This window comes from Lissotriton vulgaris, chromosome 1_1 (assembly GCF_964263255.1).
Source record: "Lissotriton vulgaris chromosome 1_1, aLisVul1.2, whole genome shotgun sequence".
Classification (NCBI taxonomy): Eukaryota; Metazoa; Chordata; class Amphibia; order Caudata; family Salamandridae; genus Lissotriton; species Lissotriton vulgaris.
Window position 1 is genome coordinate 51,394,739 of NC_141685.1, and position 15,959 is coordinate 51,410,697.

Sequence of the window (15,959 nt, forward strand, 5' to 3'; positions counted from 1 at the left end):
GTTTTTCGTGCTTTTTTTTGCTACGTGCATTGCTATTGGCCTTCGTGTGCGTGTGCTTTAGAAATAGAACACGCAATAGGCCATAGGCGGTCGAGTAGCTCCACCTATGGCCTATTGGTGTCTGTTACGCGCACCAGAAGGCCATATATCTTCAATTATCTCAGCGGTCACGGCAGAGATAATTCAAGACATATGGTGGCAGTGGCTTGCGCGCGTGCACCACTCGCCGGCGGTTTACGATTATGTTTCTTTCTTTTTTTTTGCGGCTTCTGTTTTTTGTGGCGAGTTGCTCTCGTATCGGGCATACTAATATCTGTTATGAGATCGAGTAGGCAGGGGTGCTGAGAGATAGACTCGTATATTATATTTAAATTATATTTAAAACTTTTAATTGAGAGACTGGATACATTTCATGCCCATGATTTATGTCAGCAAATGGGGCCGCTTAGCTGTCTATGAACTGAATAACAAGAGCATTTGGGGCCGGCGCTTGCTTTCCAGCTGGAGTTGGCAAACTGCAAAAATTCCAAATATGTATTTAGAGCAAGGAGCTCTCTCTGTCAGCCTCTTCTCTGTGTCTACGCTGGGCTTAGACAGGGTCAGTCTGCTCCCAGGGCATGGTTCTTGCGACACAGAGGGGCGCTTGCCTGGGGCAGGGTCAGTCAGCTTCTAGGGCATGGTTCTTGCAGACACAGAGGGGCGCTGGGCTGGGGTAGGGTCAGAGAGTGTTGAGTGCAGAGAGTGTTGAGTGCAGAGAGTGTTGAGTGCAGAGAGTGTTGAGTGCAGAGAGTGTTGAGTGCAGAGAGTGTTGAGGGCAGAGAGTGTTGAGGGCAGAGAGTGTTGAGGGCAGAGGGCAGAGTGTTGAGGGCAGAGTGTTGAGGGCAGAGTGTTGAGGGCAGAGTGTTGAGGGCAGCGTGTTGAGGGCGGGCAGAGTGTTGAGGGCGGGCAGAGTGTTGAGGGCGGGCAGAGTGTTGAGGGCGGGCAGAGTGTTGAGGGAGGGCAGAGTGTTGAGGGAGGGCAGAGTGTTGAGGGAGGGCAGAGTGTTGAGGGAGGGCAGCGTGTTGAGGGCAGCGTGTTGAGGGCGTGCAGAGGGCAGCGTGTTGAGGGCGTCTTGAGGGCAGCGTCTTGAGGGCGTGCAGAGGGCAGAGTGTTGAGGGCAGCGTGTTGAGGGCAGCGTGTTGAGGGCAGAGTGTTGAGGGCAGCGTGTTGAGGGCAGCATGTTGAGGGGATACAGAGTGTGTGAGTGCAGAGTGTTGAGGGTGTGCAGAGGGCAGAGTGTTGAGGGCAGTGTTGAGGGCGAGCAGAGGGCAGAGTGTTGAGGGCAGTGTTGAGGGCGAGCAGAGAGCAGAGTGTTGAGGGCGTGCAGAGGGCAGAGTGTTGAGGGCAGTGTTGAGGGCATGCAGAGGGCAGCGTGTTGAGGGCAGCGTGTTGAGGGCAGCGTGTTGAGGGCAGCGTGTTGAGGGCAGCGTGCTGAGGGCAGCGTGCTGAGGGCAGCGTGCTGAGGGCAGCGTGTTGAGGGCAGAGTGTTGAGGGCAGCATGTTGAGAGCGTGCAGAGTGTGTGAGTGCAGAGTGTTGAGGGCATGCAGAGGGCAAAGTGTTGAGGGCAGTGTTGAGGGCGTGCAGAGGGCAGAGTGTTGAGGGCAGCGTGTTGAGGGCAGCGTGTTGAGGGCAGCGTGTTGAGGGCAGTGTGTTGAGGGCATGCAGAGGGCAGCGTGTTGAGGGCAGCGTGTTGAGGGCAGCGTGTTGAGGGCAGCGTATTGAGGGCAGCGTGTTGAGGGCAGCATGTGAATGAGTGCGGCAGAGTGTGAGTGAGTGCGGCAGAGTGTGAGTGAGTGTGGCAGAGTGTGAGTGAGTGCAGCATGCCACCATTGCTACAATTCCAATCCAACCCACATAATTCCACTACACACCACCTGCATACACTCCATAGCACATGGCTAAAAGACATTGCCATTGACAATGCCATTAGCTCTAACTCAAATAAATCCGAGACCTATTGCATTTCTAATGCTTGTTGGGATGACCACCACCTCAGATGTTCTTTGGTGCTCCGGGAGACACCCTTATTTTCAGGCAGTCTGAAACCTACTCTGGAGGTACTCCCTGATTTTATCCATCATGCTTTTATATAATTCTAAGGGTAGCTCATCAGGCCCCATCGCTTGCCCTGTTTTCAAGGTTCCTATTGTCTTATTTATTTAGTCTACTGTCAGGTCTTGGTCTAGTGCGTCTCGGTCCTCATTCGTTAGCATTGGCAGGGTCAGGTCTTTCAGGAAGTCTCTCCCAGTACTTCCGTCCCCTTGTTGTCAGTGTCCTCAAGGATCCAGTTCCGTCCTTTGTCTTGTCTCTCTAACCATGTAAGCAACTCATTGGCTTTATCACCGACATCATAGAGACAATGCTGGGTAGCCAGCGCATGAGTGCCCGCTATTTTCCATTACTGCTCTTAATGTGTGCTGCTTCAGTTGATGGTGCAATGGGAGAGAAACTGATTCCCCACTTGCCACACGAACCTCCAGGAAAGCACATTCCTTGTCCTGAGCCTCGCACTTCAATTTACGTTCCTTACGTACATTCTCCCAATCAAGGCTTGTGTCTGGCCTTGAATCACTGCCTTGAATTCACCCTATAGCACGCAAGCTGATTCAACAGGCCGCCCATTCTCCTTAAAATAGAATTCTGCTCAATCTCTCATACAACCTTTGAACGTCTTGTCTTTTAAATATCACGGATCAACCCTTGGGGGTAGGATGAAGTCCACAACCGGACCATCGAGTTGCACCTCCACCAGCGAATGGTCTGAGATTCCCCCTGCTATGTGCGTAACAGCTCTAAAATCAACTTTATGGACAGTCTGGGTGAAAGGATGGTGCAGGCATGCCAGACTACCATGTGCTGCAGATAGGTGCGTCCGGTTCTGATACCCTCATCCCCTCTAGGGGAAGAGGAGAAGTGTGGCTCACCGATTAGAGCGGCAGACCCTGAGGTAGAGGTCTGGCCCGGGACCAGGGTTCAGTTCCCGACGCGGCAGGGTCTTGGGCTCAATGTCCACGGACTTGATAATTCTCGCCTAGGTGCCTACTCTAATCATGGGTCCCACTCTGAAACTCTGGGCAATAGCTTGCTTAATCTCCACAACGGCCCCGAAAGCGCTAGGATGCCTGGCCTCACCGTGGAGGTGCCCAGTAAGGGGGCATCTCACAGGGAAAGCCAGGAAGGGTTCCACAGCGGTATACAGCACCATGATACCTTTCAGGTGATAGTGCGCTTTACAAGTATACCCACATTTACATTTACGTTTAGGAGTATCATGAATATAGTATAGGTGCAGTTCTGTCACTCCAGTCACCCCAATGCATATATGCTCTGTCGTAAGCGTTTTATCCTTCCACAGGATAAGTCAGTCTTTTCTGGGTCTCTTTCCTGTTTCCCGGCACTTGAATGGCACGCCCGAACACTCGAGAGAGCAGTGACCCACCAGCAGGCTTTTGTTGAGCGCTGGATGTAGGGCTGCATACAGTAGGGCACCCACTCTGTCTTTTCTTTGCCTTTGCCTGAAGATCAGCAGTCCCAAGGTAGAAGTCACACCTGGCCTGTCGGAGCCCCTCTGGAGGCCCGACTGTCAGCAATTAAGCCCACACTGTGGCCGGCTGGACCACAGGCGTAAGCTCATACAGGGTGTTCGACACTGGCGTAGTTGTAGTCACTCATGGGCCTCTGACACAGAGTAGTCAGAAATTCAGCAGCTAAAAGCCCAACACAGGCTCTCCAGGAAGCCAGTAGATTCAGACCCTTTTTTGTTAGGAATTTGGCAAATGCAACCTTGAACGGGGTGTTGCCAGCACACAATCGTCCAACTGGGCCTCAACAATCACGTTGTGGTAGAGTTTTATTTCCTGCCTTGATCTGTTGGGAGGGTCTTGGCGGGGGAGGAGGGGGTCCCTCAGACTAGCTGGTCCTGCTGGATGGCTTTCCGGCCCGCCCTACAAATAACGAGGATGTGTCGGACCTTGCTTTTTCCAGGACAGCCTTGTCCTCCTGCTGGATAGTCAAACTCATTTCCCTTTCTTACCAGAGTATAAAAGAGGGATAGATGGTCCCACTTGTATAAACAACTGGCAGGCAGGAGATGCAGTTTACTCTGTCGCACTCTCACATTGCTTTTATGCTACGCACACCAACACCCTAAACACGCACATGATGTTAGCGCAAAGTCTGGGCACAGGCATAGAAATGGAGCATTACATGGGTGTGTCATCTATTCCAGGTGTAGCAGTTCTGAATAAACCCAGGGCATTTTCTTTTGACCGGAAGCTTCTCCTGGATGAGCAGTTTATTGTGTATATGCAGGCTTGGATGGCTGAATTCCTTCGTATTAATCGGGGTAGTACTGATCCTGAGTATGTTTGGGATGCATTCAAGGCTGCTTTTAGGGGAGAAACCCTTAGTTATGGTTTGTATAATCAGACGCAACAGGCATTAAAGGAACATGAGCTATATCAGGGTCTGGTCAGAGCTGAAGAGGCTCTAGTTCAGGGTATTCATATGGGTAGGGACATTGGGGCATTTGTAGTAGAAGTGTCAAAGATCAAGGCGAAAATAAATCTCCAATGGAGCCAAGAGGCTGCTAAAAAATATGTAGTAAGACAGTGACTTAACTATGAATATGGGGAGGCCAGCGGTAGGTGCTTGGCGTAAAAATTAAGGATGAAGGAGGCAGCTGAGAGAATCAATTACATTTGGGATAGTAATGGCCAGTGTGTTGAGAATGAGAATGGTATTCTGGAGGTGTTCAGAAGTTTTATATGAAGCATTATACACGGATGATCAATATGATGTCCGGAAAGTCAAGGAATTTGTATCTCAACAGTGTGAGCAAGATATTGGGGAGGAGGACGTAACGAGATTAGAAGCTCCTATTACAATGCTGGAACGCGAACAAGCTATTAAGGAACTTGCAATTGGTAAGGCTGCGGGCCCTGATAAATTACCATTGGAGGTATATAAAGCTTTCTTCGAGTTTATAAAAGATGATATGTTATTAATATTTAAAAGAGCACAAGGTGGATTGGCACCGAAATCACGGGGCGAAGCCAGTATTATTGTGTTTAGAAAAAAGGTAAACCAGCGTAGCTTCCAGCATCGTATCGCCCCATATCTCTTTTAAACGCGGATGGCAAAATGTATTCAAAAATGTTGGCCACTCGGCTTGCCACCGTAATATCGCCACTTGTGTCTATTAGACAACATGGCTTTATCCCTAAGCGTGGCACTACAAATCATGTTAGTAGAGTTATTGCATTATTAGATAACGCCAACGCTACTGGGGACCCGCTGAGCCTTATTTTGTTAGATGCCGAGAAGGCGTTTGACCGAGTGTCTTGGTGTTTTTTATGGGAAGTAATGCGGCAGCGGGGTTTTGGGCAGCAATATATAGAAGCAATACAAACGCTATACTGCCAACCTGTCGCTAAGATCTGTACCCTGGGCCTCGAGTCAAAAGCAGTGGTAATAAAGTGGGGTACTAGACAGGGCTACCCCTGCTCCCCATTATTATTTGCCCTGTATATAGAGCCTTTTTTGAAAATGCTTGACCATAGCCCACAAATACAGCCTGTTATTGTTCAGCAGCAACAATATCGGGTTCTGGCTTACGCAGACGATGTTGCGGTGCTTTCTGTTAAACCTGCAGCAGCAATACAGGCAGTAGAACATCTCGCTGCAGAATATGGGTCTGTCTCGGGATATAAATTAAACACCGCCAAAACGCAAATCTTGTGCCATAATGTTAGGGGTTTTAATGACCCACGGGTCTCACAGGAAGTAACATATCTAGGAGTGCTATTAAGGACCTCGGCACCAGCATTTGTTGGCGCTAATTGTTGGAAGCTTGTACAAGGGGTGTGTAGACAGCTTGATCGGTGTGAATGCTTGCATCTGTCATTAGTTGGCAGGCGCAATATGCTGAAAATGATGATTCTGCCAAAAATACTGTATTTTTTTAGATGTGTTCCACTTGAAGTCTCACGCACTCATTTGACACAATTACAGTCCTTATGTATGAACTTTATATGGGCACGAGGGAAGGCCCGCAGAGCTGCACGGTTTATGGTGTTACCTAGAGCGGTTTGGGGATGGTCTGTACCGGACTTTACACTCTACTACTATGCATGCATGCTCCAACATATGAATATACTCTTTACTGGAATAGGGCCAAGTGTGGCTGCTGAATCTCCTGCTATATATCATATGTTGCTGGGGTCAGATGCAAAAAACTGTTTGTTCATTCACCTAGACTGGAGCTATTAATAGCGCACAAGATTCAAGACTGTATTAGCAGCTTGGAAGGTTTGGAAAGCTATTAAGAAAATGTTCATGATAGAGAAAGTCTCCTGGTATACCCCATTAACTGTTGCTACTTGCTTTCCGAGTGTATTTTGGGATAGGACAGTGCAGAACTGGCAGAGTAAGGGTATAAAAATAGTGGGGGGTTTGTATACGTAAGGGGGTCTGAAATCGTTTAATCAGATCATGGAACAATACCATATACCCGGGCAGATTTTTAAAAATATTTACAAATTAGGAACTATCTCCTCACTGCCCGGTGGAATATTCAGACTAATTCTCTTATTGAAGCTAGCCGAAAAGCAGTAAGAATAGGGGGGTTATATAGTTGTATGTTAGAAACAAGATCCAATGATTTGGAAGAACATAATCGTAAGTGGGAAAGCAGGTTAGGATGTTCTGATATTAGTTTGGAGACCTCCATTGAATTAGCTAGTCGATTATTTATGACTGCTAACCTGTCTGCCCAACATTATAAAACTATTTTTTATTTATATATGACACCTCATAAGATTGCCAAATGGGGTGGTGGACAGGAGGGGAAATGCTTTCGCTGTGATAACCCTGATGTAGATGTGATGCATTTCTAGAAGAAACTCCAACGAATCTAAAACGCCTCAGCCAGGCTCATATTAGACATCCCACGCAACAAACACATCTCTGGTCACCTTAAAGACCTCCACTGGCTACCCGTCAACAAGAGGATCACTTTCCGACTGCTAACCCACGCACACAAATCACTCTACGACATCGGACCAGAATGCCTCAACTCACGACTGTCCTTCTACACCCCCTCCCGCCAACTACGCTCTTCCAGCCAAGCCCTCGCCTCTGTACCTCGCATCAACAAGACCACCATGGGAGGCAGATCCTTCTCATACCTGGCGGCTAAAACATGGAACTCACTCCCCGCTTACCTTCGCCTTACCCAGAACCACCCAGCATTCAGAAAGCAACTTAAAACGTGGATATTTGACAAGTAATCCTCCTCCCCTTCCTAAGCGCCTTGAAACCCTCTGGGTATGTAGTGCGCTATATAAATGCTATGACTTGACTTGACTTGACTATCTTCTGTACGTGTCCACTATTAAAAGAATTATTAGAGCATGTTGATAAATTTCTAACTGCTATTTTGGAAACACCTATTGATGTGTCGCCTACGCAGCTTTTGTTGGGTGTAGAGATGGGGGTAAATGCTGATAGTGTACCAAGGAATGCTATATATTTGAATTTTTTAGCAACAGCAGTATTAAGGCTATGTATAGCTTCAAGCTGATAACAAAGGGATCCCCTATAGTTTGAGGCTTGGAGGGCTAGGTTCTAGGCTAAATTTAATTTAGAGTATAGTTTGTATGCATTAAAAGGTAGGCGTAAGCGAAAGCTGGGCGTACAAATTTGGGGTCCTGTTTTATCTTATTTGGATGGCAATTTTTTTGTTGTTGTGTTTAATTCTATGTACTAAAGTTGGGCATACCAGAAGAAGTCGATCTGCTATGGAACTGTCCGAGTTAAATGTATATGCTTAAATGTGGTGTGATGGTTAAGACGCATGTACTCACTATAGTTTAATTTGTTTGTACTCTTGTGAGTTGAATACTCATGTATTGCTAATAAAAAACAAAAAACAAAAAAAATAAACATAGGTGTGTCAGCAGGACGCCACTCCACTGACCATGATGCAAAGATCTCATCAGGCTATTGATCCTTACAACAGGGTGCATTGCCACCACCGCTCAAGCTGTTAAACCCATGATAGTCCTCTGGCTTAAATAAGGGAACACTTGGTGTGACCCTCCAGGTCACAGGACCGGTCCAAGACCGCTCATAGTCCCTTGTTAGAAGTTGCACAGTGCTGGAGTGGCAGAAAAATCTCATGTTATTGTTTTTTTTTAAACTTTGTGGTATATTTACCCCAGCAACATGCAGTCACAAGTTTGACGCCATGGACAGGGGAGTTGCCACGAGGAACAGATTCGTCTGCCTGTCAAACCACATGCCATTCACTATTTCATAGTGTTTTTCTGCTTTTATTTACCACTTGTTTTAAGCAGGTGGTAGATAAATGCATGTGGTTGGTTGGGCGATGGGTGAAGCAGGGGAGGGGAGGGTAAAGAAATGTCTAACAAAGGGAAGAATTGTGTGTTTCTCCCAGTTTGTATAAAAACAGCATAAGTCTTGGCTGCTTCTGCTGCACCCAGAGTCTTGTGCGTCTTTTCAGTCTTATTTTCCTGTCTGGAAAAAAATGGTGTCCTGTTTTTTTGCACCCGGTACATCCAGGTGCAGAAAAACCTAACAACTGATAATCAGGTGGAATAAAATGAGCACATGAAAGTACTCCTTAATTTCATTGCCCTTGATTCATACTCTGGACATAGTTGAGGGATATGTGTAGGCATAGTCCTCGCAGCACACAATAGATTTGTGTGCGGCAGAGACCAGAACTCAAAAGTCAGGATACCAGATACAAGTAGGTGGTAACTCAGGGCAGGGTAAACGCCTGTTGTCCATGGAGGGGAAATTCCCGTCCCAGAAATCTACATTAAAAATTAATTAATAGTATCCTTTTTTAAATATCTGTTTGGTGCCAGTGCATATGACTTTAATTTCTGCCTTTGGGATTCAATGTTACAAGTCCATAGGGTGGACTTGTAACATCAAGCGGGCCAAGGCGACTTTTATACAAACGTCCCTGCTGCAGGCGCCTAATAAATCTCAAGCCCTGTTCAAAATTGTCAAGGACTTGTCTCATCCGGTTTGTGCGGCTAATTCGGTCCGGGCGTCACAGGCTCTGTGCGACTCGTTGGCTCTTGTCTTCGAGGAGAAGACCGCTAAGATCCTGGAGGGCTTAACACATCCCGTATCTGCGGAGGCCAGCCTGGGAATGGCCGCTGACCTGTCTAGTCGATCTTGTATTAGTGTTGCCGACCGGGGGCTGGGAGCTCTGGCTAGCTCACCCAGCCGACCACAGCCGATCGGGGTGGGAGCTCCGGAGGAGCAGCCCAGTCGACCCCAGACGTGCATTGTTGCCTCTGATCTGGGAGCTCCGGGCAGCTCACCCAGTCGATCCCAGCCGATCGGTGTGGGAGCTCTGGTGGAGCAGCCCAGTCGACCCCAGACGTGCACTGCTGCCTCTGATTTGGGAGCTCCGGGCACCTCACCCAGTCGACCCCAGCCGATCGGTGTGGGAGCTCCGGTGGAGCAGCCCAGTCGACCCCAGACGTGCACTGCTGCCTCTGATCTGGGAGCTCCGGGCAGCTCTCCCAGTAGACCCCAGCCGATCGGTGTGGGAGCTCCGGTGGAGCAGCCCAGTCGACCCCAGACGGCTACCGCTACCTTTGGGCCGGGAGCCTCGACCATTTTACCCAGGCTATCCCGGCTGAATTTCCCCCCCCCCCCCTTCCTTTGAAGAATTTTGTAAGATTGCTCATTCGGTGTCATCGGGGTCTCCGCTTGATCCGCTGCCCCCAAGTTTTGGAAGGCCTTTCATGCAGAACTACTTCCGCCTCTGTTTTCGATCTGCCTCCAATCCTTGGAATCGGCGTCGGTGCCAGAAAGCTGGAAGTTAGCAGTGGTGTCGCCTCTGCTAAAAAAGCCAACTTTGGATCCGGCCTGTTTCTCCAACTACAGGCCGATCTCCTTGCTTCCTTTTCCGATCAAGATCCTGGAAAAGTGGGTAACTCTCTCTCTCTCTCTGGCTTCCTGGAGAACATCGGGTGGTTCGACGAGGCCCAGTTTGGCTTACGCCCTGGACATGGGACGGAGACCGCGCTGGTGACCGTATTGGACAATCTGCGTTCGCGTGTCGACAGTGGTCAGGCAGCCTTTTTGGTGCTGCTCGACATGTCGGCCGCGTTCGATACGGTCTGCCATCGGACCCTGGTCCGGAGGCTGGAGGAGTGCGGGGTCACCGAGGGGGCTAGAGACTGGCTGATTTCTTATCTTGGTGGTAGGCAACAGTTGGTCTCACTTCCGCCTTTCAGCTCTGAGCCAAGGAAAATAGGACAGGGGGTTCCACAGGGCTCGGCCATCAGCCCGATACTGTTCAACCTGTACCTCCGCCCTTTAGTCCAGCTAATAAAATGTTTCGGTGTCTCGGCATTTAATTATGCCGACGACACCCAGCTGGTCTTCTCCTTGGAAGGGAATAATGCGGTCTCGCTGGCCACCTTCCATCGCTGTATGGCAGCCACAGCGGACTGGCTACGAGCTAACTCTCTGCAATTTAACAGCTCGAAGACGGAGGTGCTCCACTGTTCTACTGATCGTATTCCGCGGGCACTGCCCGAGAACTTCTGGCCCAGTACCTTTTCCGAACCAGTGCTGGCATCGGAGTCAGCACGCAACCTGGGGGTAATGTTTGGCCCTAATTTACAACTTGACATACACGTCAACAAAACCACTGGAACGTGTATGATGCTGCTACGCATGTTACGCAGAGTCCTGCCTTTTCTCCCTGTTCATGCCAGGCCGGAAGTAGTCCGTGGGACCATATTAAGTCGGCTCGACTACTGCAACGGACTTCTTTTGGGGGCCCCAAAAAATTTGATAGGGAAGCTTCAGCGGGTGCAGAACATGGCCGCTAAGCTGGCCCTTTCCCGGCCCAGGTCTAGCTCTTCCACTCTTGCGCTACGAGATCTGCATTGGCTCCCGGTAGATCTACGGGTTCAGTTTAAAGCGGCATGCTTGGTGTTTAGAGCTGTACACCTTTTGGGCCCTATCCCTCTGCAAAATATGTTTGCATGGTACTCGGCCCCACCGCTTTTGCGGTCTTCGTCGGCTCACCTCCTGGTGGTGCCAAGGTTTCAAAGAGTGAGGATGGGTGGTCGCTCTTTTAGCGTGGCTGCAGCTAAATTATGGAACTCCCTCCCACTCTCTCTAAGGAGTCACAAGGACTATCTTCTGTTCATGAAGGCCTTAAAAACTCACTTATTCCCTAAATAATGGTTGCGCGACTACTTCAGTCAAAGTGCACGGTTCTCTGATCAAAGTGCCAGGATGCCCTTTGGGTGAGAGGCTTGCGCTCTACAAATATATTAAATAAATAAATAAATAAATAAATAGGGTGCATGTATCCTTTGTGAGCTTAATAAAATGTTGAAAATTCTATAAATCCTCACTCCTACATCCAAGTACTCTCAGGCTACAATTCTACACTCTGCTCTGTATGAAAACCAGCTCAACATTTTCAAAATTCTGCAACTCTGCATTGATTTGGCTTGTAAATTATATTTTGGGAATTTTTCATGTATTAACTATTTAATTTTAATACTATAGGTGATTGAAATTACTGACGAAGAAAGCAAGATTTAGCACCAGGCAACTGAAGTCTGTGCCTTAAGAAGGATTATTTTGAAAAACTGAAGGACATCCAGCATTCTATGTTTAAACAATTTCCAAAATCTAAGTGTGTTGAGGAAGTGGGAGCTGAGGAAAGTACTATACTGTAAGTGAAGTCTCTAATTTAGCATTTCATTAACCCAGAGCAAAGCCATATCTGTGTACAGAATAACCTTCATCTAAAACATCATGTAATTCTAGAGAGGAAGCACACACTGCATAAAAAGAAAGTTATAACAAAAGGTTTCTTCTGCAGACCATCAAAGAAAAGACGCTGAGAGAAGACTCTGAAGCTGACACGTTAACAACCGAAAGATTGGAAAATCACCTTTGTTCAACAACTGTTTTTAACCAGTTACACAAGTTTGAGACTATCTGACTCTGGGTAGAAAACCACGACCCACTCTGCTCACTCTTGCGAAAACCTTAAAAATTCACCACTTTATTGTGTTCATAACCATCTCAGATTGTTTCCTTTTTATTGTGTACTGTTCTGTAATTCTATGTAAATCGCCTCAACATCATCTGCTGTGAATGAGTGATATGTAAAACTGTTAAATATAAAAATGGATTAAATGAGCACAGTTGCGCTATAGGTAATGTAAATAAATCCTCGTCTTCAGAACTACAAACCTTAACCTTACACCAAACATAGAAAGGGTAAAAGGAACTGATGTTCTGAGACTCGTGATCCACAATAGTACTGTGAACGTTCTAATGCCCTCAGTTACTGCCATTACGTCAGTGCAAAAAGGTACTTATCAGTTTAATTAATAAATATCAGACTAACACCTTATCACTGCATTGCTAAGAACCTATACAAATCGATTTGAGAAAATCTTCAGTCGTAAAATAAGTTGCTGCCGGATAGGCTATAACCTAAAGACTATTATCTGCTAGAAATATTTCGACAGGTGTTACAGGGCTGCTTCCAGACATAGTTTGCTCAATTCAAGTGTTAAAAAGATTACACACAATTTCTTTTAGAGATAAATGCTGAACATTATCTAAACAAGCCTAACTCTAAAATCGGGTTCACTCTTAATGTGGCATATAAGCAAGAGAAAACTAAACGTAGAGATATTAACTCTAGGAATACACCTTATAAAAACACGAACTGTGAGAACAAATTCAGTGTTCAAAACCGCCTCAATCAAGGCAAAATAACCTAAGTCGGGGGAAAAAGTTACATGTGCCAAAAAAGATACAGCCATAAATCTTATCTCACAGAATTTGACACAATGCACACTGGGGGAAACCACTCTCAGTGCAAAGTATGCCAAAAAAGTTTCAGGCGTAAATCTTATCTCACTGTGCATATGAGAATCCACACTGGAGAAAAACCTTATCAGTGCTCTGAATGCCAGAAAAGGTTTAGTGTCAAAGCGAGTCTATATCTACATGCATTAACCCACTCTGGGGAAAAACCTTACCAGTGCGCTGAATGCCCGAAAAGTTTCGCCCGTAAATCGAAACTCGCTGAACATATGAGAATCCACTCTGGAGAAAAACCTTATCAGTGCGCTGAATGCCAGAAATGTTTCAGTGACAGAAGAGGACTTACTATACATACAAGGACCCACACTGGGGAAAAACCTTACCAGTGCTCTGAATGCCAGAAATGTTTCAGTGACAAAAGAAGACTTACTGAACATACAAGGACCCACACTGGGGAAAAACCTTACCAGTGCTCTGAATGCCAGGAAAGGTTTTGTAACAAACAAAGCCTTTCTCAACATGCAATAACCCATTCTGTGGAACAACCTTATCAGTGCTCTGAATGCCCGAAAGTTTTCAGTGTAAAACGTATTCTCACACAGCATACAAAGATCCACACTGGGGCAAAACGTTATCAGTGCTCTGAATGCCACAAATGTTTCAGTGAAAAAAAGAGTCTCACTCGGCATACAAGAACCCACACTGGGGAAAAACCTTATCAGTGCTCTGAATGCCAGAAATGTTTCAATGACAAAAACAGTCTCACTCATCATATAAGAACCCACACTGGGGAAAAACCTTATCAGTGCTCTGAATGCCAGAAATGTTTCAATGACAAAAACAGTCTCACTCATCATATAAGAACCCACACTGGGGAGAAACCTTATCAGTGCTCTGAATGCCAGGAAAGGTTTTGTAACAAACGACGTCTTTCTCAACATGCAATAACCCATTCTGTGGAACAACCTTATCAATGCTCTGAATGCCAGAAATGTTTCAGTGTAAAAAGTAGACTCACACGGCACATACGAATCCACACTGGGGAAAAACCTTATCAGTGCTCTGAATGCCAGAAATGTTTCAGTGTACGAAGTAGACTCACACGGCACATAAGAATCCACACTGGGGAAAAACCTTATCAGTGCTCTGAATGCCAGAAATGTTTCAGTTTAAAAAGTAGACTCACACAGCATACAAAGATCCACACTGGGGAAAAACCTTATCAGTGCTCTGAATGCCAGAAATGTTTCACTGACAAAAGAACTCTTTCTCAACATACAATAACCCACACTGGGGAAAAACCTTATCCATGCTCTGAATGTCAGAAATGTTTCAGAGACAAACTCAGTCTCACTCAGCATATAAGAACCCACACTGGGGAAAAACCTTATCAGTGCTCTAAATGCCCCAAAGATTTCAAACTTAAATCACTTCTAACTGCACATGTGAGAGTCCACACTGGCGAAAAACCTTATCAGTGCTCTGAATGCCCAAAAGATTTCACACTTAAATCACTTCTAACTGGGCATGTGAGATTCCACACTGGGGAAAAACCTTATCAGTGCACTGAATGTGACAAATGTTTCAGGGTAAAAAGCAATCTCACTCAGCATATAAGAACCCACACTGGGGAAAAACCTTATCAGTGCTCTGAATGCCAAAAATGTTTTGGGCAAAAAAACAATCTCATTAATCATATAAGAACCCACACTGGGGAAAAACCATATCAGTGCTCTGAATGCCAAAAATATTTCTGCCAAAAAAACAATCTCATTAATCATATAAGAACCCACACTGGGGAAAAACCATATAGGTGCTCGAATGCCAGATATGTTTCAGTAAAAAAGGCAGTCTCACTTACCATATAAGAACCCACACTGGGGAAATACCTTATCAGTGCTCCAAATGCCAAAAATGTTTCAGCCTTAAATGTAATCTCACTAAACATATGAGAATCCATACTGGAGAAGAAAATTATCAGTGCTCTAATTGTCAGAAAAGATTCAGAGGTAGAGATAATTTCAAGCGCCATAAGAAAACACACCATCAAAATATTTTAGTGCCAGAAAAGCATCAGTTTTAAACACAATCTCCCTCTACATGAGCAGACGCACACAGGGGAAAAACATTACCAATGCTGTGAATGCCAGAAATTCCTATCTGATAGGCACAGCCTCACTAATCATAAGCGATTCTCCATACTGATGAAAAACTTTATGAGTGTTCTGAATGCCAGAAGAGCTGCAGAGAAAAACGCTATCTCACCATGAGAAACTCCACACTGGAGAAAATCCTTATGCCAAAAAAGCTAGTATCTGAAAGACAGAATCTGAAAGAAACACGTTAGTGTTAGATTCCTTACCTTAGAATTACCCCCAGGCGTCAGACTGGATACGGAAAGTTTTTCGTCAGCAGTACCCCTGCGCGTCGGTAGGCGTCGTCTGCGGCTCCGTGTCCGTCGTCGGTGTCGTGATCGCCGGAATGATGTCGCTGGAGTACTTAGACGCCGCCCTCGTGCGCTGACGTCAGTTCTTCTTTTTTCCGCGCCAGCTAGCGCAGATCCGGGAAGAGCACGTACCTTTAGTCATTTTTTACTAACTTTTTGGACATTTTTGTCTATCTTTGTCGAGTCGACTCGACTCCTGGTGCCAGTAGGGATGCCCGGTTTCAAGCTGTGTGACGCCTATCACCGACTGATGTCTGTTACCGACCCCCTCCGCCGGTGTTCCTACTGTTTGGGGGCGACCACGATGACAAGTCGTGCTCCGACTGCCGGGCCTTGACGTCGAAGGCTAGGCGGGAGCGTTCCCGTAAGCTCCTCGAGCTCCGGCAGTCGACTCTGTGCCGCTTGAGGTCCCAGTCGGGGAGGAAGTCAAGGAACTGGTCGCGGAGCCGCAGTCATCACCGATCATCCGGATCCAAGTCCTCGCACTCGGGTAAGCCGAGGCATGTCAAAAAGAAGCAGTGAGGACTCCCCTCGCCACTCACGCGGCTCAGGAGTCGCATCCTGTCCCACACCCTCTGGTCCCTGGACTGAATGCGACTCCGGGCGATATTA

The 15,959-nt window shown here is 46.8% G+C and overlaps 1 protein-coding gene across 3 annotated transcripts; it reads left to right on the forward strand.

Moving 5' to 3' along the window:
- The first annotated feature begins 12,873 nt into the window (after positions 1-12,873).
- Positions 12,874-15,595, forward strand: LOC147737204 (uncharacterized). 3 transcript variants are annotated; one of them, XM_086919133.1, is made up of 4 exons: positions 12,925-13,262; positions 13,515-13,842; positions 13,891-14,126; positions 14,799-15,595. In XM_086919133.1, exons 1-4 carry the CDS (start codon positions 12,925-12,927, stop codon positions 14,851-14,853), a joined length of 957 nt encoding a protein of 318 aa, XP_086775259.1. In that variant the 3' UTR covers positions 14,854-15,595. The 3 variants fall into 3 exon arrangements, with proteins under 3 accessions (XP_086775240.1, XP_086775250.1, XP_086775259.1); XM_086919114.1 differs by having other exon boundaries at positions 12,874-13,780; positions 13,865-15,595; XM_086919124.1 differs by having other exon boundaries at positions 12,874-13,473; positions 13,639-15,595.
- Positions 15,596-15,959: the final 364 nt, after the last annotated feature.